Source organism: Colletotrichum fructicola, assembly GCF_000319635.2.
Source record: "Colletotrichum fructicola Nara gc5 chromosome Unknown KSG_Nara_v1_contig06, whole genome shotgun sequence".
Lineage (NCBI taxonomy): Eukaryota > Fungi > Ascomycota > Sordariomycetes > Glomerellales > Glomerellaceae > Colletotrichum > Colletotrichum fructicola.
Window position 1 is genome coordinate 1,974,197 of NW_027094056.1, and position 20,207 is coordinate 1,994,403.

Here is a 20,207-nt window from a genome sequence, read left to right on the forward strand (position 1 = left end):
GATACAGAGCATCACGCAATGCTGTTGAGGCATACGGTGATAAGAGGGATTTCTGAGTCGCTTATCTGACCTCATGAACTCTGTCATGTCTTCCTGCCTTGGCAGCTGAGTCGACGACTTGTGCGGGAAGGCTCGGTGGCCCTTGTCTAGCGTGAACTGATGGCCCAGCATGCCGGTTCCAGCGTATCACCAACTCCCACAGTCTCGCAGAATCTCGAAGCTTAGACGTCGGTGCCTCCTTTTCACCCCAAGTTCCACCAAAGCTTCATCCTCCTTCTGATAGAGATTTATCAAAATCAGCAGGGCTAGATCAACCATCTCAAGTCCCGCGAGGGAGCAGTGGGTGGTGCGCGGGCTCCCAGGTTGGCCCGGGAAGAGGCTTGGTCATGGCGTGATCGTCTCAACTCCATAAGCGAAGGGAAGTCTCTTTCCAGTCGTGTTCAAATACCTCGGCAGAATTAAGGGAAGGGCAGGACGGGCCGCTGTCGTCGACACGAGCTCTGAATAGTTTCTGACAGCTCGAGGTTACGATAATCACGTGAAGTTGCCTTCCTGCAGGGAAGCGGGGCAGAGATAGAGGCAAGATTGTGAAAGACAGAGAGCGTATGGGTGTGAAGTAAGGTAAGTGGTGTTGTGAACGATGGTTTGAGTGAGCGGCGTGGGTGGTGCGTGTATGTGTTGCGTTCGTGGATCTGCCGCAGGTTCTGAAACAAACCCTCACTCAGGTAAGCTAATCTGTCATCGTTTGAACTTGCCGCGATCCATGATCAGACAGGAGCCAAACCAAGCTAACCAAGTTTCCCGTCGCACAAGGTTCCCACTGTGCTCGCATTCGAAGCGCATGCTTTTTGCTGCAGCTTGACTTCTGGTACTGAAGAGGCATTTAATTCGGACAGCGGGCATATGCGAGTGCTATGAGCTGAAGTAATCGAGGCGGTGTCTGCTTCTTCCTCTTCCCCTCACAGAAAGCCGGAAGTTGGAATACGTTGAATGTTTGATGTTGTCGTCGTTTCGGGACGTGGTGCACCCCTTGTCATCTTTCCGCGTTATCTTGATTTGGGAAGAGGGAATTTGTTGCCCAAGTCATGCGAATCGGGTACACGGAATACGATACGCGGTTGATAGGGTTTTGCCTCTCGTAGATTGATAGCTATCCGTTGCGAGCTGTCAAGCTTGCACCCACCTCCCGGGGACCATGTCCGACTCATTCATGTTGCTGATGCTGCGCTCCGCGATTACTGCAAGGTAAAGTGCTTTGAGCAAATCCCCAAACGTCAGGAGTACAGGCTGCAGCTTACATGCATGTATTCGGCGATTTCAGAGCTGAGCTGCTGCAGAGCTCAGGCTCGGGCGTTGCACCGCCTCGAGGCCCCTTCCCGGGTCTCACGGATGAAAGACATCATCGCATCATCACCCTCCCGTCACCCCGGGTCTCAGCACAGTCTGGTCATTTGGGAAGTATTACTTGATTGGCAAGTTTGTCATCTAGATTTTGTTTTTCTCATGATAGGCGCATGTAAAATGACTGAGCCTGTGTTGTGTATCTCTTGTGGGAGGGACGGAACCTCTCCCGAGTGAAAGAGCAAAAATGCATGGACCATCGTCGCCATCGCGGGGTCCGGTGAGTTTTTAGTGTTTGGTTTTTTTGAACGCCTTTGCTGTATTGCATGATGGCCAGATCCCGCCCCCAACCGTTTTTTGTCTTTGCGGCCATTGCTCCGGTGGGATCCCATTCCGCGCCGATTGCTCGCTGTCCCGCTTCGCTTTCTAGTTCATTTCGTTTCCCCTGTCTTTGCGTGTGTCGTCGTTAAAAATTGCAGAAAATGTTGGTTGCGTAAGATGAGTGATGGGTGGTTGGTGATCGGTGATTGGCGGCTTCAGTTCTTCACCCGCGAGTCCCGGGCCGGACGACTGGCCCGCTCGACCCGTCGATCGCCATGGGTCGACCGGGGGGTGGCCGATCCCCAGCGCTCAGCTTCAGAGAGGAGTCCTTCCTTGATGGCGGCGCCGCGTTTTGATGCCTGATGATTAATGAGTATTTTTTGAGCTGTGGGTGAGTAGTGAGTGAGAGAACATACTGCGCAGAGATGACACCTATCGCCGAAGCGGGAGACGGTGTTGTGGCAGTGGATAGAGCCCTGTATGGTATCACGTGAGACTAAGACCTTAAGACAAAGAACCGCCATGGGGAGGCTCACGTAGTAGTTGGAGCAGTAGTAACCCATCTTGAATGTGTGTGTTTTTTTTTGGCCGGGGAAGTAATCAGATGAAAAAGCTGGTCAGGTGGCCGTCGAGATGGGCGAGTGCGTTGAAAAAGCGAACTTATTCTTGAAACTCGAGGGAGGGGAGGGATGGACCAGCCGGGAAAAGGAGAGAGAGGAGAGGTTGACAGGAGGTGACAGCTCGCCGATCTTCAACTTTTTTTCTTTTCGATTTTTCGATGTTCGCGGATATAGGTCAAAGAAAAGAAGTGCCAAGTTACCTTTGCGAGCGCAGAAGAGGGACGGACAGGACTAGAGAGACACTTATACCATGACACGGCACACCTTGGGACACCCCAACGCCACGAGCGCCCAGACGCGGCGGCACTGGAGAATTTGGGTAGACCAAGGCAAAAAAAAAAATCCATTAATAAACACGCTCACTCACTCTTGGATAGTCCGGCAAGCTTCCTTGCGGCAGCAGAGTAGCAGGCTACTGCCACTTGGTCCCGCTTTGCGTCGTCCGCCTCAACGAAACGAAACAAGCCTCGGAGACCGTGACACCTGTCCAGGGCTACCCCTTTCACAGGGCCTTCCAGTCGGCTTGTGGCCCGACGAGCAACGACTAAGCCTAAAAATCATCCGACGAAGGGTTAAGGCAGAAGCCATTGATACTGTGTGGTCCAGGGGGGAGGGGAAGGGAAGGGAAGCAAGACATGTGTGAAGAAGATGGCAGACGGGCAGAAGATTGAGGGGGACGATGTTGAGGTCTCGGTGCAGCTGTTGCGGGCCCCCAGTACCACCATAAGCTGCGACGAAGCTGCTGCGGTGGTTGCAGTCCAGTGGTCCAGTGCAGCGCAGTGGGCAATGGGGGCCAAAGTTTCCGTGGTCAGTGCTTGTCCGGCACGGTTTCCAGCTTGCCGGGGACTCAGCGGTACCCCTGGGCCGGCTCTTCCCCCCCCCCTTCCCCTTCCTGACTTGGGGGCCCTCTTTGTTGCTTGCCCTGGGCTGGGCCGGGCCTGGGTGGTGGTGGTGGTGGTGGTGGTGGTGCTTAGCTGGGCGCTCTTCGTCTGAGCGGGATGGCTGCTTGTAGTTTGTGGCAGTCCGTGAGAACCTTTTTCTGGCCCCCTGTTCCCCGTCGTCGTCGGGCGCGAGCGACTCGCGACGTTTTGGACACTGTTTGCTCCTCTTCTCTTCCTCCAAGTACCTTGGGAAGGGCCGGCAAGCAGGGAAAACAACGGCAAGAGAACGGACGGGACGGGTTGACCAAGACACAAGACGTGCCAGGGCTGGGGCGGGTTTGCGGGGAACATCGCTGGGTAACACGACGGGTAGGACGGTGGGAGAGGGCAAACACTGTGGACGAAGGGCGTTCCTGGGCTCGTGCCGGGTTTCAGATGAGGGACGAGGTGACTTGAGTTAACTCGAGTACTGAGTACGGCAACTCAAAAGTACGGACGGAGTGGCTGATGTGTCTACGTGTACACGGAGCTTCGTGGAGGCATCCCGTACTCTGTACCCGGCTGGTCCCAGAAACAGCAACGTAAGACGAGGAGTGAGAGAGTGGTAGAGACGGTTGCTGCTATTTGTGGTGTTTGTCAAATGCCTTGATATCAAGTTCGGGGGAGGGACCGGCTTGGTAGGCTGGTGGAGATCGGGGACCTTCTGCCCGGTGACGGATTATGCGGATGGAGTCGGTCGAGACCGTTTGGAGGGTCCACGTCAGCCATCTAGACACATCTTCTATGCGGTGGGCACTGATATGGCTAGATTCATTGACTCAAGATGGCTCTAAGCCGCAACGCGCCGTGGCTTTGGGTCTTGATGTTGGTGTTGGCATGTTAAGCTCCGTCATTCTTCATTTACTCTGGGGCTTGGGGGACCAAGCATTCCTCTGCAAACTACTATGCAGTAGGTAGTAAGGTAGTTTTGCTGGCAGAGATATGATGAGTACATGCTAACTTTGACTAACCGAATCGATATACTTAAAAGACGGGCCGCCACGGCGCATCGGGGCGGCTTATTGCGGTTGTAGATTCAGGTGAGGGTAAACTCATTCATGCTGGAAAAGAGCTGAATATTGAGAATGGGCGCTGCAGTGGCTGCGATTAGATAACGACGCCCTGGACGCCTTCAGCAGCAGAACCGCTGTACGGCGCCGTAGACTCGACACTGTGCGGCACGTGCGCGGAAGCTAGTGGTGGCCTGGTGGGGCACCCTGGCACCAAAGCTCAAACTTTCTGGGAGCTCCGGGAGGAAACTGCACCTGTCAGCTTTTGGTTCGATTATTCTCTTTTGTTGCTTTCCGCATCATCCTCAGATCAGACCACCTCCGTGCAGACCACCAGGCACTGCTCCGAGTGAAGCCATTGCGGATACCCACGATAGTATTCGAAGACATTGACGTTGTTGTTTCTGCAGCGACTGGTTTGACCGACAATTATTGCACCATCAGCCGTCAATTGAATACCGAAAGGAATATCGCCGCCACCATGGCCGTGTTCGACAACAAAAAGTTCAAGTCGTCCGTCGACACGAACAACTTCGCCGCGAGGTACCGAGCCATGATGGCGAAGCGCCCCTTCCTGCTCTTCGGCCTGCCCTTCGTCGCCGTCATGGTCGCCGGCTCCTTCGTTCTGACCCCCGCGACGGCCATCCGATACGAGAAGCACGACAGAAGGGTGCGCCAGATGACGAGGGACGAGGAGCTGAGCATGCGTCGGTCGGCGCGCAAGGTCGACATGAAGGAGGAGTACTACGTGAGTCAATCTCTGCCAAGCTCACAGCCTCTTGAGGGAGCTGCGCGAGCCATGGAAATGACGCAGAGGGAAAAGAAATGAAGGACTGACATTGTTGGGAAAACAGCGTCTTGCGGCCAAGGACATCGACAACTGGGAGCAAAAGCGTGTGAAGCGTTTCAAGGGCGAGCACGACGGCATCATCGAGTAGACTCCTCCACGGCGATTGCGTCTCGCATCTCGATCTACTGGCCGTTGAACCGCAACGCATACAACAGGTTTCGATTCCTCAAGCCCATGCCCTGGACAGATCGAGATGAGGCAGATGACGAGATTACAAGAACGCGCGGGGACGAGATTCCAGTGTTGTTTTCTTCAGCTTCGCGGTCCGCGTCTTCTTCCAGCATGGCCGTCATCCTACTTTAATCCCATTCTAGCCTCACACGAACCCGAACGCGAGGCAGGCGGCAAGGCGCGCTTGTTGGCTGCCAGGATTTTTCATGTTGACGCAAGGAAATTGCATATCCTAATCTCGGGTGCTACCGACCTTGCATCAATGCGCAACAATAAACATCAAGCCACCACTCAGGGTTCAACACAGCCGCATAGCGCATTTGACGTCACTATATCAAGCCCTATGCCCATCGTTATATGACGGGTCTTGCGGTGCGGTGCGGTACGGTGCGGCCACAGTTGGCTGCCGTTGACGGGAGGCATGCACGCATGATGTCGGGTCATGCCCGGCTCTTTAAGGGTCTGGCAGGCGGCCGTTGTTGTGGAAAATGCACGACGGAAGGGCGGGTTTTCCTGGGCGCTTGCAACGCGGGATGACGCACCTTGCGGTCGATCTGGGGTTGACCAGGTTGTGCCTTGGCGACCACCTCACCCCCCACCAAAGGGGGTCGAAACACGATGTCTTGATGGGGCAGTCTATCAGGACGCCCTTTCTAGCGAAGTTGGGAGATTTCTGGAATGGGGAGAAGCACGCCGTCGGGTCGGGAGGTCGACACGGGGTCCAAAACCCCCTCGGGACAGACTGATGTCGACTCCCTTGGGACGCCCGCCTGACGATGCGCGACACGTTGCCACGCGGGCAGAAATTCCTCACGGGGGCTGACGGGGCGGCTGCCAATATCAACATCATTCAGCATAGCAAATTGCCCGGCCGGCGTAGTCGACGGCCGACGAGACGGGTCTCAGTCTCGAAATTTTGAATCATCAAGCGTTCTTCGGCATATATCCAAGTGAACCTCTCGCGCGTACCAGGCGCTTACATGCAGGGCATCATCGTCCTGGCCTTTTTATGTGTGTGCCTGTTCTATTCTTGCAATCGGGAGTTGCGGCCTCGATCTGACAGGACGAGAGTTGTTGTGGAGCAGACTGCATCGCGATCGAGCTGAGATTATCGTGGACTCGTAGGGCGCGAAGTCAACGGTCTCTCATCGGAAGGTATTAGCCCAGCTGGACCTGTCAAGCCCATCGTTCGAGCGGCCGTTTTGTTTCAAACTTGCTCTCCGTCGTACTGCATCGGTCGATCATGTTACAGCAGACGACACCAGCAGAGCAAAAATCTCCCGGCGGGCCATTCAGCTTTTCGGCTCGGCCAAGTGGCAAATTACACGGCAGGTTTTGCCTAGGAACATGTCGATGATCTGACGTTGACCGCAAAAGAAGGCCGCCCTGAACGTGAGTGCGGTAAAAAGGGCGGTCTCAGAAACTGATGGGGGTGCAGCCGCGGGCGGACCAGGATTTCTCTGTCGATCGGGATCGTCGGGATGCCGTCACCCGTACCCGCAGCGAGTTTGAGCCCAGCAGTCCGGCTCTGATGGGGAAACGGCTCTTTGGCGGCACTTGCTGACTGATGCGGATGGGGCTTTTCTTCTGTGGCTGGCGTTAAAACCGTCTGACAGCTTCGAACCCCTTCGGCAGGATTGGACGGCAGCGGTCCTCCTGGGAGGAGTCAGAGTGGGATCTCTGGGATACGTGTTCCGGTTCGTAGGAGCTGGGAAATCCTCTCGGTATCCGGGGGTGGGAACTGTTGACGCGGAATCCTGTTGGCCAACGGGGCGCACCCCGATGACAAACACTACGAGTCCTCGATGACTATTCGTCGTATGAATATCGCCGGCGTGAGCATGGCGAGGCTGTACTTCGGTGTTTGCTGCGCTAGGCACTTACACCAGTCCGCTTAGAAGCCTCGAAAACAAACCATCGGCGTCGCTATTCTTGGGATACGGCGAGGCAGTAGGCAGACAGACTGGGGGATCCGCTGGAGAAGTTTCTGTCTCGTCTTTGACTCGCTTCTTCTCCCTTTCGCCGGGTCGCCGGTGTTGAGTCACCACGGAGCCGGGTGATACACAAGAAAACTTTTTTTTTGGGCCGTCGTGCTGGGCGTGCGCGTTTCTGGTCCAAGGGCGGAGCTACTACTCTGCAACCGCATCGTCTCGCCCTCCCTTCCAACGTCTCCGATTGATCGGTAAATTCTGTAAGTCTGCACGAGCATCAAACCAAGTGGGGGCCGCGACGTTGGTCGACGACGTCTACACTCTGTAAGCTTCCGAGAACTCTCGGAGGCTTAGGAATCGGTTCGGGATTGCAAATGTGAAAGGGAGTGGTGGTATCGTACGTTCAAGGGGTGGAGGTTGTTCAAACTACAGAAAAGAGGGTGTGAACGATGCAGACGGGATGGCAGGCGGGATGCTGCGTGGGCGGCATCACCGATCCAATGAGCCCGAGCAGAACCAACATTTGACATTTTTTCTTTTTCATCAACGGTCTCTCTTGAACCAAGTGTCAGTCATGTTAGCCCCTTCAAGCACGAGGTGGTTGCATGACAAGCGTGACATGCCCCTGGATTCCTCACGAGAAAAGTCTTCTACAGCATCGACTGCCGGTGGGAGGTTCTTCGTGAGATCGAGATGCATATGTGCTGGGACCTCTTCCCCAGAGTTGATCACTATTGGACCTATTGAAAACTACGAGGGGAGGGGATCATGATCAGCTGAGCACACAATACACTCTCTCCTGCCGGTTTTCTTTCTTTGTATAGTATCTGGTGGCTTGGTGATTGGGAGGTGATGCGTGGTGAGCCAATCGGAATGCTTGACTGACAATTTGATGAGTGTTTGTTTGCCAGGGATGCCGGGGGTGGTGAATGCACGGCGCAGCTGAAAAAAAAGTGTCCGGGGGAGGAGAAGCTGGTCCGGATGCGCGGGAATATGGGGGTGGAGTCAGATCGAATCGAAGCCTGAACGGCGTTTGTAGGTCCCCAGAGAGAGACCTCGGACCGGGGGAGGGGCTTTTCCAATAGACGGTTCGATGCTCGCTGACTGAGAACATGGAGGAGAGAAGCCCTCTCAAGAATAACCCTAGAGAAACATGGCAACACCCAGGGATGAGATGTGAGATACACAGATGGGCGCCAGCGAATGAATTGCGGAGGACATACCCGCGGTCTGCATACGGGAAGGGTGGTGGTGAGAAGGGGGAACAGAACGGCGGCACAGTCTTTTGCGTTAGAGTGCATGCAGAAGATGCGATGGCAGCTGCGGCACGGCGGACGCACTTGCGTGTCTGCTTGCTTGCTTGCTTGCTCAGCCGCCCGCCCGCCGTCTGGTGGTGGCCTGTCAGTTCTCAGGAACCGCAGCATCTCTCCCATGCCTCCCATTCGTCGCTGTCCGCGAACGACAGCTCCGGTCCCGTCGGGATGGATTGGGTGATTCATCGACGGCCACGTTCGTTTCAAACGACCCCAGGCCAGGTACGAGAAACTAACAAACTCTCTCGTTCTCAGGCCAGGAACAGGCACAGGCACAGGAACAGGAACGGACCACCCACGAGTCCGCTTGCGAATGGCGATAAGGCGTAAAATTCGGTCTGACTGAACCCCCGTTTCGCCGCCTGCGTGGACGGTTTTTGCCCTCCTGCCGTTAGCAGCTTAGCCCGAGGCGAGACGAACTCTCATCGTGCCATGGCGCTGCGTGGCGCCGCTCCATCTTCAGGAACCATTTTCGCGCATGCGTATGTGTGTGGCCTCTCTCTTCCTGCCAGAGAAATAATGCCATTTGTGCGGCAGCCAAGGACTCCGCAGCGCATGTAGCATGATCAATTGGATACAACTCGCCCGTGTGCCTGTGGACGTAAACGGCTGATGAGGACAGCGTGGGTTTGCCCTTCTCTGGCTTAGACCGGTGGCGGCTTTTGTGTTCGTTTTGGCTTAGGGGAGGAGGAGGAGGGGATCCTCTCAGCATCCGCCAATCCCAATGGAGGCTGAAGGATGGTGATGGTTTTCCGTTGAGGCGATCTTGAGCGTGAGGCGTTCAGCCACTCAGCATCAGCCAGCTGCGGCAGTGGCTTGGTGGTGGTGCTCTTTTCCCCCTCCCGCTAGAGAGCCGTTGTATTTCTCTTACAGGGCTCAGGGTGGCATCCTTCAAGGGCGCGGGAGTATCCCGTATCAGGAGACTTGAAGCAGAGACATTGCCCTTTTTTGAAGGGAGCGTTTCGAGAGATGGAAGAGGAAATGGGGGCAAGGGCAGATCTTGGCTCTCTCGTCTGATCTTCCAGATTTGTTATTGAAGGGGTTCCAAGAGGCAAGCATTCGGTTAACAAAGATCTTCGATGGGAGAGTGCATGAGATGAGGGAATTGCGGAGGGGGTAAAAAAGGGTTCACTGATTGACAAGCGAAGGAGGCAAAGCTGGGGGACAAGACATCAGGGAACCGCCGCGAAGATGATCAGCAGGAGCGCTGATCAGCCACACACACACCATCCACCTGCTCCCAAGCGAAACAGATAACCCGACCAAGGGAGGGGTTTGAGGGGGGCAGATCGATGACAGCCAACCAAAGCGTCAATCGTTGTCGAAATATCCCCTCTTGTGGCAGCGTGGCAGCGTGGCAGCATGGCGGCTCCTCTGCGAGTAACACGAGGTGAGTGAGTGAGTGGATGAGATACTGAGAGGCACGCCACACCCCTCCTGTTTGGTTCTCTCGAGGGTGTGGTTAGGTGATCAATTTGGCCGCCGGAAGGGACTACGCGTGTAAGACAGGAACAGGAAGACACCGGTAATAGCTGGGAAAGCAGAGACACGCAACCGTGATGACAAGACGACGCAGCCATCCTCTCGCCGTGCAATGAGAGTACGTAACCCCAAGTAGCGCTCCCAAAGTGAGGTACCCAAGTCTCACTAAAGTGAGTGTGGTTGTCTGACTGTATCTGCGACGACGACAGCAAAGACGAACATCAGACACACATTTTTTTTTTAATCGCGATCTGCAAGATGAGATGCAGATGGCGAAGAAAGAAGGACGAAGAGAGCGACAAGATGAAACACACGGCCTCGCGCCTGTGGAACGTATCTGAAGCCGTAGCGTGCCGCGGTGTTGTTGTATTGTACGTACTGCTGGGATTCGTTGCACTTTGTTTTGCAGGTTTTCACCCATTATGCGCGGCGAGAGAAGGTTCAAGGTTATTATCAAAGCGAGGAAGAAACATCAGACGGTCTGTTGATGATGCTTGTTCAGACGAATTGACCGGATGACGTATCCCGAGGGGGGAGGACCCAACGTTGCGCCCGTCCGTCCCGGGGCGGTCGTCGTTTGGGCCGCTCTCCGCCAGTGCACCGGCCAGGGCGGATCTTCTGTCAGTGGCTTTTCAGTTTCCATGCTGAGTGATGATGGGCTTCTTCCAGCAATGTTCTTCTCGCCGTCAGATCATCATCGGCAGCAGAACCCTTGATTTGCGCATTGAGATAGATACCCACATGGGTACGTGTGATGCCGATGTGTGTACATGCCCGGGTACGTAGTGATAGCGGGCGCGGCGTCCCTTCCAGACTGAGGGGGAAACAGCGAGAGGGATGGATGCGTGGATGAGGATGGAAGGCGAGGAGGAAGAATGTGCAGAATCGGGAAAATGAGCTGCTGGAGGTCGCTGCCGAACTTCAGGGTAGGTTCCAGGGTGTGGTGGTGTCCGCCCGGGATGGAGAGGGGCTGCTTGCTCGGGTTTGGATGATGATGATGATGATTGATGATGGATGATGGAAGATGCAAGGCCAGCAACATGCAAAAGACAGCCACACCCTGGAAGCGAACCGGGAAGAGAGCTGCCCGAAGCCTGGGAGCCCTGTCCCTACACTGCCTTGCTGGCCCCCTGTCCCTGCCTTTCGATAGGTCGTCAGCCTGGTCAAGCCAACCGCCAATCCTTTTGCTGCTTCCCAGAAGTTTTTTGTTTCTCGTGACTCCGTTTTGCTGTGCACTTTCTATTTTCATGTTTGGCCGGGCTCTCGTTTCTTATTCCCCCATTCTTTCTCTTCATACGAGGCTCAAGGGAGAGGAGGAACGGATCACTGACTGGCAGACGGGTACGGAGAGAGAGACCAACAGACACAAACAACACGAAGCTACCTAGACTAGTGCCGCCTCACCCGAAGAGGAAGATGCAAATTTGACATGCTTCCATCTTTGCCCAAAAGCTGTCCGGGGGACCTGGACAGGCGCATCCGCAGTTTCCAGGTGGAATTGGAATGACGAACCTTTTCTTCTTCGGCCTCACAGTTCTCCGAGCGAGGTAGTTGGGTTGGTTTCTTGGGCTCGTCGGGCTTCCACGGGTGATTGATTGATCGTGTGAGTAATCAATTGAGCAATCAAACAAAGTATTCTGCTGTCTGCCCAGCGCCGTGGGGTTTGCATTTCAAGCCGCGCCGCGGTGGTGAGCAATAGACACCCACGCCGGCCGGGCCCCAAGGCGCGGCATTCACGGGTCCGTTCTCGATCTTGCATCGCATCGACATCGAATCTCTCTCTCTCGTTCTACGGATACGGATACCATCATCGTGTCCCGCCCCGGTGGGCACAGCATCAGCATAGACTCATCATCTTGCTGCGGATAGGCATGCCACCCTCCTCCTCCTCCTCCATGATCACCGATTGGGGAGTTTGCCTGGCCTCATCTCATCCTCGTCCCATCGGCATGCGCCTGATCCTTTCGCTGGTCATTCCGCCCCTCCGCTTCTCTCCCTCTCCATCAAGTCAAGCCTAGTCACCCGTCAGGTCCCTAAGAATTCCTCAACCTTCTGTCGCGACACGCACGACGCTGCTGCAAGGCACCGTTCTCATTCCTCATGCTTCGCCTTAGCTCCATTCTGGGCAGCGTGAACCCCCCACACCCTTGCTCAGCTGCACCCCGTCCCGTGAACGCGGCGAGAGCGAAGACGAAGAGAGCAAGAAAAAAAAGCTACTGCTGCGTACCTTAGGTACCACCGCCGGTTCCCATACGTACCGCTCGTTGTAGTGTGGCTCACACACACGCACACCACAACCTTCACTAGCTTCCCTGCCTGTTCTCGTCTATCCTTCTTTCAGCCCAGATCGTCAGGGACCTTGGCCCGCGTGCGCTGCCAGTCCACTTTGGCGGTCCTGCGGTGTGCGTGTGAGCGTGTGCAGTGTGTGCAGTGCTAGCTAAGCTGCCCATGTCTCTCCATTGCTGTTTCCTGCTCGATGCTCCGCTGCCGGTTTGCTCATCCCATCCCCACGCTTGGCAGGCAGATGCGTTGTGGCTTTTGGCCGCCCCAGAATGCCTGCTTTCGTCCATCATCGAGTTTTATAATAAGACCCGATGCCCGCTTTCGTTTCCTCAACCTCATGCCCTGTCCCGGTCTGCCCCCCCTCTGATCATCCTCAACCAACTCCCGACCCTTGTCACACACTCACACAAACCACACTCCTTGAACAACTTTTAAACTTATTACATGCCCTGTGTGGTATAACTCTGTGGTAACATATCATATCCACCCACCCGTCCACGGCTTTGCAGCAGCACTCATAAGCCTCACTCTCAACCTTTCTTCTTCCCATCACCGGGTGTTTCCTTCTCTCACCTCACGATATATATCACATCCCGACAGTCCGGATCAGGAACAGCGGGAAGGGAAGCAAGGGCGACTACATCTCGCATCTATATATAACAACACCCGCCCACGCACGACTGCCAACGACACTTGGCTCACCATCCTCTACGGGTATCACCACTTACACACATACACAACCCACACAATGTTCGGCTCAACACCATCACCATCGTCCTCAAAAAAGGGCAAATGCCCCCGCGAGGCAATGCACACCCGCAAGCCCTCCCTCTCCAACTCCATCTCCAGCAACGACTCCTCCTCGACACAATCAACCCGCTCCTCGGGCAGCACAATCCGCCACACCCGCAGGCTCGACTTCGACCCCCTCTCGCTGCACCCGACCTTCCAACCACCACCAGGCCGCCTCTTCGAGCGCCCCCTCATCCACAACTCCCAGGCCATCGAAGACGCCGTCCTCGACTCTTACTTCTCCTCCCAGGAGGCCGCCCTCGCGGAGCACCAGCAAAAGACAAGGGCCGCCTTCGCCGCCGCCGTGCCCAGCATGCCCCAGCCGCCCGTCGACTCCCCGCGCACCCCGATCGACCAGCAGCGCTCCCGCGAGCACGCCGCCGAGGGCGACGACTACTTCCTCTTCAAGGTGCAGCAGCACATCGCCGCCACGCGCCCGCAGCTGCCGCGCTCGCACTGGTCCGAGTCCACCGTCCAGACGCTCGACATGTCCTCGCCCGACGAGGAGGACGACGACGTCGACGCCGACGGGGACGGCAGCATCGTCGACGAGGAGCGCCCCGTGCGGGAGTCCCGGTGGCAGAACTTTTCCCACAAGAGGAACTCGCCGCCCAAGCGCCCGCAGATGAAGTCCCTCGACAGCGTGGAGGACTTCCTCAAGCGCGGCGGGTGGAAGAGGAGGGGCATCGTCTTCGACGGCGAAAGCACCCGGCATTCCGACCCCAGCTTGTTCTAAAGCTTTCATCTTTACCTTACTCAACCCATCACTCACTCAACACTACCACCACTCACTTTTATTTGTTGTTCTTTTGATTTGTCTGCTCGGTACTTCGGAAGCGGGAAGGGAAAAAAACGGCGATTGCTTCATTCGGCTGTCTTTTTTTTATAACGCCTTTACGATACAACACTAGCGGGCGTTGACTTTGATCTTTTTTTCTTCTCTTTGTTCAGCAAGCCTTCCTCTCTGTATTGGTTCTTCTTCTTATTCCCCCTTCTGGATTACCAGATTCATCCACTCAGATTTTGGGTTCTTCACTGCTGTAAGACTACTACTGCTTCAAGACTTTTTTTTTTTTTTCTCTTTACCGGGGGGTCTGAGAGCCCAAAGGGACCAAAAACGGACGGTCTGGGGGTCCAAAGTCTGGTCGTTACGTCATTTTTGGGCATACACAAAAAAGGGGATTGCGTCCGTTGCTGTGCACGGGCAGCTGTCAACCAGGGGACCGGGAGATTTGTGAACACGAGCAAGGAGATGCGCTACGCCACGCGCGACCGCGTTACCGAAGAAAGCATATCATATAGCATCATCTTCATATTGTAATTTTATTCAAAACCTGGCAGGATTTTTTTATGCTGCAAAAAAAACCATTTCCCCAACCAATTCTTACGTCGTTTTTAGTGTCGTGTCGTCAGCCTATGTGAAATGCGTATGAATGATATCAGCACTCGTATGCAGGTAGGTCATGTCATGGAAACCGGTGTATGTGTGTGTGTGTGTGTGTGTGCATGTGCTGCTCCTCCAACAAGAAAAAAATGGATTCGTCTGACTTCACATCTCATGTCACATTGCAACGTGACGATCTCTCGTCTCTCGTCTCATCCCGAGCTCTCCGCCAAGCACATGCACAGCGAGACAAGGATGCTAATGACCGTCGAAGAACGACGAACCTGTGCCCACCGAAGACGAGTGGGTGGGCTTTTCGGCGGAGAAGCACGCGCTGCCAGAAAAAAAACTTTAGTCAGGAACCAGGAACAGGAAACATGGCCAACGCTGGCCCCCCTGTCCCGTCGGGCATCTCTAATTCATCCCATCAGTCGCGACAACCGCAGCGGGAAATCCATCAAATCAATCATGGAATCGGTCCCATGACCATGAGCTTCGCGGCTGCCATTGCTAGTCGCTTCTCCCCCGCTCCGCTGTCGTTAGCCGCATGCAAGGTACCTAACTCAACTTCGCGCGCCCCAAAAGCTGCAGCAGCTTCTTTTTCAATTTCGCCAGGGGGGCCTGAAGAGGGTGCTGACCGCTTGCAGCTTAGCCCAAGGCACCGCAGACTGCAACTCTCTAGCGCGCGTGACCCGTCTGCTGGGAATAGGTAGACAGGCAAGCCAGCTGAAAACCCTCCCATCCCATGTCCAAAAGCCCGGATCCAAAGGTGCTCTCAGCAGCAAAGGACACAATACCAAGCGGAGGGGATGAACAATCACAATCTCCGGCGACATCCCAAACATTGCGGCTTAAACTCTCACCGACGGCGAGAGCGAGGACAGGACCCCACTGAATACGCTCAAAGCACGAAGAACATCTTTTTTTCTTTCGCCTTCAGGGTGGCCTACCCACCGCCCAGCGGACGCCGGCAACCCGCCAAGAAGGACCGAGTCTTGGTGGTGGTGGTGGTGATGAAGTCCCTCTCTGATCCTGCTGGTTCGGTGTGGTCTGCCTGCATGCAGTTGGTTGGTTGGTCGATCGCAGGTTCCGCTCCCCGCATCCGCACCGGAGTCCATTCGCAACGGAAATAGCCCGACGGGCGAGTCGACAGGAAAAACTTCCATCGGCGCAGAAATTTCGGGATGCGGGTCGGTCAGCAGCTTTACTGCTTACAGACAAAGGGAAGAGAGAGAGGAAAGAAGTGCTGCCCGCCAAGCCCTCTCGGATTTGAGGCCGCGAAGCAACTACGCCTTCCCATTGGACTACCAAGAGGGTTCGTTGGGAAGAGGGTGGTCTCATCTCTGAACGCTACCGGGCCTGCGGATTACGAATTTTTTTTTTTTTTCAGCTGTTCGCGTCCGCGTCGGCCGTGGACGGGTACCTTAGCATAGCTTCGCAGTTTTGTTCGTCCAATGTTGGTGGGCTGGTTCGGAGGCGGAGACCGAAGCTACCTACTGCGGGATTCCCCCTCTCAGGTACCGTCGTCGCTAAGGTTTTGCGCCGCCACAGCTGTGTGTACCCGTGTAAGTTTGCTCCCACGTGGATGTGTTGAATTGTCACTTTGTGGAAAAGGGCACATGGCATGTTGCGGATACGACGCTGCGGATGTCCTCGGAAACGTCTCAGCTTTCGGAGCGACATTGTAAGTTCTTGGCCCCAGCCGCTGGGAGGAAATCAAATTGTTTCCCTATTGTCCGCGTCCGCGTACTCGTCGTCGTCGTGTGGCGGAGTCGTTCATAGTTTGCTTGGTGTGCGAATGCTTCGTAAGGCCGTACCTTACGGACCTCAGCTAGGGGATTTACGTCCCGCCGGCACTCGATTAGTAGAGCTCGTGAACAGAGTTCAGCGGGACAAGGGCTCCGGGCAGACGTAGAGATTGAGCAAGGTCAAAGCTCCCTCCAGGGCTACCGTTTGCCTACTGATCACGGGAACGAATGTGATTGCTCATCACGATGGGCTTAGCCAGAGCCCTACGGGTGCGGTGATTAGCTAGCTTACGAGACGGCCGACCCTGGTGATGGGCCTTTCTTTCCCGAACATATGGGAATTGTCAAAGCTGTCAAAACATGGGTGTTGCTGATGCTCATCACTTGAGACATGGCACTTGCGCTCAATAGTTGCACTCTCTTCGGGAGATGGGTGGGTTCGGTGTTCGGAGGGTGGGAGAGGAGGCTTGCGGTTCCTGCAGCCTGCACCTTTGACAGGCAGCGCCGAAGGAAAGCCACAAGCCTGGCGCCTGCCCATCCGTCCATTCATCGGATCGGGTCCGGATAGATCACCGCTGACTGGGACCGGCGACCGTTTGCGCTTACGGCGGCGGCCTTGGAGGGAGGGGAGGGGAGGGGAAGATGGCATATCGAGATCGTGAAGGACGCCGACCATCGACGGGGCACGGTCGTTTGAGGCGTTCCTTGGATCTGCAGATGTCTTTTTTCTCTGTACGAAGAGGCCGGCCTCTCTCCGCCAGGCACATCAATTCACACACACACAAGCGCGATCTACGCTTCCCGTGGAGAGCGTGGGAACAGATTGGCCGGGTGCCTGAGTCAACGGCAATGGGGTTTCGTTAATTGGCGGTGATGACGGTGGGTGGTTCCGGTGGGTGTCAAGGCGGTTGATCGACAGTTCCAAGGCCTTGGAATCGTTGGTTTGAGATTTTTCTCAGGCTGGGCCTCTTTTTTTGTTCCCTCCTAAAACTTTTGATCAAGATGACTTCATCTCGTTCGAGCTTGTTAGAGAAACATGGAGCCCCCGCCCCATCAAACCACGGTCCACGATGAAAGACGGGACGACGGCAGCTATCAAAAAGACGGTGTCATGAGTCGTGACAGCTTCACGAACGGGTCTGTGCATCGTCATCGATGGGGAGGGAGGTTGAGGTTCGCGGCAGACATTTGCCGGGTTTTTACAGGCATGGAGTGTGCATCGTCATGGGCGATGAGAGCCTCAATGCATCTAAGTATAAACTTGTTGAATTATGCGGGAGAAAGGAGAAACACCAAATGGGGGGATGAGACAGTTCGGGTGAGGCTGAGTTGTTGTCAGGCAATGCGGCGAAGCGTATCTGTAGCCTCGTCCGGGCTGCTTGACGTGTGGCAAATTGAGATGTCGTCGTTGCGATGCAGAAAGAAGCAAAACCTCTTCTCCAGCTTGCGTCCAGGGGTTTAGACAGAGCTCTCTTCGCCCTGCCGACCGAAGGATGAGGCTGCGTTGCCCTGGACGAGAAAGACAGGGGACCCGAATTGGGGACATCATTATCTGAGCCAGACTATCGGTTTCACTCGCCAGGCATCTTCCCGTCCTTCAGCTCTGCCTGTTCTTCTTTTTTTCCTTTCTTTCTTAAATCCTTAGCTATTAAAATCCCTGACGATAGCTGACCGGGATGGAGACTTGTGGTTGAAGACAGGCAAGGGGACGGAAGACAGACGTAGCCACAACGAGGTAAAAACGGAGATACGGAAATAGAGAACACGGACAGGAACAGGAAGAAGAAACAATTCGCCCGACGGCCGTCTTTGGTAACGATGCTCCGTGGAAATGTGCAAAGACCTTTCCCGGCTACACGGAGTTGTGATCGGGATGCGGCACGTCCGCCCAGCGCGCAATGTCCGAATGTTCCCTGCACATCCCCAGTAATTAAGCTACATGCACCGCTCGCGCTATCTTTACGCAGATTCCCAATCCGTACAATGCCGCGAAAAGGTACCGAAAGGGACAGAGCTTTTCTCGGGTTCCCTCTTTTTCTTTCGGTTCAAGTTGTTCTCTTTTTACGTCTGCATTCGTATCCCATGATCCCCACCCCCTGGTCTAGTCCAAGTGGACAACAGGGCAAACTGCTCCGTCGCTTCTTAGCACGGACGGCTATTTCTGGGTAAAGTTGACGGAAAAGATTCTTACGAGAAGCGGGCGGGTCCTGGGCACAGCCGGTTGTGGAAGACTCTGGCACATTGGCAGGGAAGCCGTCTCGACACAAGACGAACTCGATGGATCGTGATGGAGCTGCCCAGAGGCCGTCGCAGCCGCGCCAGGCGTTTCGGACGTTGGAGACGCGGAGGTCGTTCGGGGCGGGGAGTGGTTCGCTCAGCTGCGATTGCTGCACACCATCCCTTCCGACGATGGCACTAGTGCACTACGGCAAGCGCGACCTGCCAAGTTGCGCCACGCGCATGAACCCATCACCAGCTGGTTCGTGCGGTGTGGCGGCGAGAAGTGTTGTGGGGGTGGGATGCTGATCGTGATGTCGGCATGCCCATTGGCTTGGGACGGTTGAAGTCATGGAGGCGAATCAAGGAGAGGGGGGCAGGCGCTATTGTTTGCTTTGACAACATCATCACGATCATGGCACGACTTTCGGAAAAGAGTTGTGGATGATACAGGTTGATCGGGACGGGGTGAATGTACATTGCGCGCGGGGTTCATGTTAGTCCCAGCCGCGAGATATCGGCGCTCAGCTTCCGTCCTTGCATCATCTCCGCCATCACCTTCCCTGTCCCGAGGCTGAGGCTGATGCCCCAGGGCCCGTGACCGGCCGCGAGGAAGACGCCGCCCTCGGCGCCGGGGCGGGTTGATATACCGTCTCCGAGACGGGAGTCCGGGATGCGGGCCAGGATGGGTTCTCCAGAGGCCGTCACGGGGCGGAAGCAGAGGCCTTTCCTGACGACTTCGAGATCACCCTCTGGTACGTGGATGATGCGTCCTGCCGTTTGTTGAAGCTGATCTATCGCGGCTGGCGAGATTGGTGTTTGGCCCGGTAAATCTGGAAGGGGCAGCTCTGGAGCGTTGACGCCGGCGATGTAGATATGTCCACCGACGCGAGAAAAGAGCTCTGGCGAGAACCCGGCTCCGTCAGTGCTAAAGATGGCATGGCAGCCTGCTTGCGTTGTGTCGTCGCCGGAAGGTTTAATCACGAGGGAGTGGCCTGCCAGGCTGGAGATGGGCAGCTCGATGGACGCGCCGGGGAAGAGCTGCGTAAAGACGCGCGGGGACCAGGCGCCTGCAGCGATCACGAGGCGTGTGCAGGGAACGTCGGTCTCTGTGGAAGAACTCGTGTCACCAATGCAAACTGTCGAGAGCTCGCCGCGGAGGTCGGTGTTGATGGAGAGAGCTGTGGCTGGGTGGTGGAGGTGGACGCCCTCCGACTTGCATGTTTCAAGCAGGAAGTTGCAAAGGCGGAGGGGTTCCCTGCTATCGTGTGAGATTTCATATGCGAGTAATGCAGTGGATGGATACTCACACTTGGCCGGTCGCTTCTGAGTCTCCAATAACTTGGACATCGTCGCCGGCGGCACGGCGTAGCCACGAAGGGCCGTCGCCGTGTGTCTCAACAGCTTCAACGACGTCGGCTCGGCTGCCCCCTTCACTTAGCCATCTCTCGCCATTCCTGCTCTTCTTGATGGGCGCAGCTGCGTGGCTGTATGTCGTACTCGTCGACCAACCCCATTTCTCTTTGCCATGGTTCTCCTCCGCGAGTCTTTTGTGTTCATCAAAACTCAGAGCTCCGAGGGATGCAGACTTGGCAGAAAACCAGTCGCGCGCAAGGAAGCCCCCGGCATACCCAGATGCAGACGCAAACAGCTCCGGTGATGGCTCAACGAAATGGATAGTCGATCCAGGCTGGTGGTCAGCAAGGTAATGGGCTATCGAAAGGCCGATGATGCCCGACCCCAGAATAACTGTTGAACTCATTGTGAGAACATGTCACTTTGAGGAGTAATATCGTGAACAATGACGTTATGCTCCAACAGCTC

The 20,207-nt window shown here is 55.6% G+C and overlaps 5 protein-coding genes across 5 annotated transcripts; 3 read left to right on the plus strand and 2 right to left on the minus strand.

The window, feature by feature from the left end:
* Nucleotides 1-1,877: 1,877 nt before the first annotated feature.
* CGGC5_v010845 (uncharacterized protein) lies at nt 1,878-2,225 on the minus strand (the record flags this gene model as incomplete). The annotated part of the gene is made up of 3 exons (XM_032020875.1): nt 1,878-2,021; nt 2,079-2,138; nt 2,199-2,225. 3 exons carry the CDS (start codon nt 2,223-2,225, stop codon nt 1,878-1,880), a joined length of 231 nt encoding a protein of 76 aa, XP_031892429.1.
* A 2,468-nt stretch (nt 2,226-4,693) lies between these two features.
* CGGC5_v010846 (Cytochrome c oxidase assembly protein COX16) lies at nt 4,694-5,150 on the plus strand (the record flags this gene model as incomplete). The annotated part of the gene is made up of 2 exons (XM_032020864.1): nt 4,694-4,960; nt 5,067-5,150. The coding sequence occupies 2 exons, from the start codon at nt 4,694-4,696 to the stop codon at nt 5,148-5,150; spliced, it is 351 nt and encodes a 116-aa protein (XP_031892430.1).
* Nucleotides 5,151-10,262: 5,112 nt separating this feature from the next.
* CGGC5_v010847 (uncharacterized protein) lies at nt 10,263-10,675 on the plus strand (the record flags this gene model as incomplete). The annotated part of the gene is made up of 2 exons (XM_066152425.1): nt 10,263-10,330; nt 10,462-10,675. 2 exons carry the CDS (start codon nt 10,263-10,265, stop codon nt 10,673-10,675), a joined length of 282 nt encoding a protein of 93 aa, XP_066008283.1.
* A 2,315-nt stretch (nt 10,676-12,990) lies between these two features.
* CGGC5_v010848 (uncharacterized protein) lies at nt 12,991-13,770 on the plus strand (the record flags this gene model as incomplete). The annotated part of the gene is made up of 1 exon (XM_032020842.1): nt 12,991-13,770. The coding sequence occupies one exon, from the start codon at nt 12,991-12,993 to the stop codon at nt 13,768-13,770; it is 780 nt and encodes a 259-aa protein (XP_031892428.1).
* Nucleotides 13,771-18,267: 4,497 nt separating this feature from the next.
* On the minus strand, nt 18,268-20,145 carry CGGC5_v010849 (putative oxidoreductase; the record flags this gene model as incomplete). The annotated part of the gene is made up of 4 exons (XM_032020831.2): nt 18,268-18,293; nt 18,358-18,589; nt 18,942-19,641; nt 19,694-20,145. 4 exons carry the CDS (start codon nt 20,143-20,145, stop codon nt 18,268-18,270), a joined length of 1,410 nt encoding a protein of 469 aa, XP_031892425.2.
* Between the last annotated feature and the right edge of the window lie 62 nt (nt 20,146-20,207).